The sequence below is a fragment of the Neopelma chrysocephalum genome, unplaced genomic scaffold (assembly GCF_003984885.1).
Source record: "Neopelma chrysocephalum unplaced genomic scaffold, ASM398488v2 Primary Assembly neopelma1_95851, whole genome shotgun sequence".
NCBI lineage: Eukaryota > Metazoa > Chordata > Aves > Passeriformes > Pipridae > Neopelma > Neopelma chrysocephalum.
In genome coordinates this window covers 964-2,518 of record NW_020924506.1, presented here as the reverse complement: position 1 = coordinate 2,518, position 1,555 = coordinate 964, and the positions used below count along the sequence as shown (strand labels likewise).

Below are 1,555 nucleotides of genomic sequence, written 5' to 3'. Positions count from 1 at the left end.
CGTGCCCGTTCTCTGCCGGGGGGGTGGGGATGGCGATGACCCTCTGGCCGTGCCCGTTCTCTGCCGGGGGGGTCGGGGCCGGGCCGCGCTTGCTGCGTTTGCCCTGCGGCCACTCCGAGCCCGCCCGGCCCTGCCCGCGCTTCCGACGGCACCTCCCGGGTGCCCGCTGGCCCTCCTCCTCCTCTTCTTCCTCCTCCTCTTCCTCCTCGCTCGAGGGGGACCCCGGGCCCGTGGTGTTCTCCTCCTTCATCTCCTCATGGGGGGCTCATGGGAGAGGGGGAGGTGGGAAGAGGAGCTCCAGAGGTGCGGCCCCGGAGCATCCGCCCTTCCCCGGGGTGGGGGGGATGATTCCCGAGCCTCGTCGGGCTCTCCAAGGAATTCAGAGCTCTTCAAGGAATTCAGAGTTCTTCAAGGAGTTCTGAGCTCTTCAAGGAATTTGGAGCTCTCCAAGGAGTTCGGAGCTCTCTAAGGAGTTCCAAGTCCTCCAAGGAGATCAGAGCCCTCTGAGGAGTTCTGAGCTCTCCAAGGAGATCAGAGTCCTCCAAGGAGTTTGGAGCTTTCCAAGGAATTCAGAGCCCTCCAAGGAGATCAGAGCCCTCCAAGGAGTTCAGAGTTCTCCAAGGAGATCAGAGCTCTCCAAGGAGTTCAGAGCTTTCCAAAGAATTCAGAGCCCTCCGAGGAGATCCGAGCTCTCCAAGGAGTTCTGAGTCCTCCAAGGAAATCAGAGTCCTCCAAGGGATTCAGAGCTTTCCAAAGACTTCAGAGCTCTCCAAGGAATTCAGAGCCCTCTGAGGAGCTCTGAGCCCTCCGAGGAGCTCTTGGCTTTTCCTTTGGGTCCCGGAGAGGAGGTTTTTGGGATGATTTTGGGTGGGGGGGGAGGCTCCTGCTGATAGGACGGGCGGGGGGGGGGGGGGGACCAGGCGCCGGCCAATGTGCCGGGAACGGGAACGGCTCCGGAGCTTTATGGGTTCCAGATTTCCTTCTCTCCCTCCTCTCCCTCCGGAACAGATGCTCCCGCTGCCGCCTGGAGCACCAGGATGGAGAGGGGGGATGGTTTTTGGTGGGAATCACGGGATATTCCGAGCTGGGAGGGGCCCCCAAGGATCATGGAGTGGAACCCTTTGGAATGGTCCATCCGGGAATGGAACCCTCACCCCGGGGTTGGGGTTGTTGGGGTTGTTGATGTTCCCTGATCCAGGTTTTTGCCCTTTTTTTTCCCTTGATCCCGGGTTATTTTTTTTCCTGGCAGGGAAATGTCCACTGGTTGGGATCAGAGGAGGAGCTTTTGGAATCCTTGGAGGGATTCTGGGGCGGATGGGGAGCTACGGGGCTTCCCAGGGGCAGGACGGCTCCGGATCCAAGGGAAGGAGGGACAGGGAAGGGAATCTGGGATGGGAATCTGGGATGGGAATCTGGGATGGGCAGGGATGGGAATGTGGGATGGGAATCTGGGATGGGAGTCTGGGATAGACAGGGATGGGAGTCTGGAATGGGAATCTGGGATGGGAGTCTGGGATGGGAATCTGGGATGGGAATCTGGGATGGGCAGGGATGG

The 1,555-nt window shown here is 60.2% G+C and overlaps 1 protein-coding gene across 1 annotated transcript in view; it reads right to left on the bottom strand.

The window, feature by feature from the left end:
- Positions 1 to 250, bottom strand: part of LOC113981018 (twist-related protein 2-like) — a 597-nt gene extending 347 nt beyond the window's left edge. Inside the window, exon 1 of the mRNA XM_027708250.1 lies at positions 49 to 250. Within this exon, the coding sequence (XP_027564051.1) occupies positions 49 to 250 (202 nt within the window). The remainder of the gene's footprint in view (positions 1 to 48) is intronic.
- Between the last annotated feature and the right edge of the window lie 1,305 nt (positions 251 to 1,555).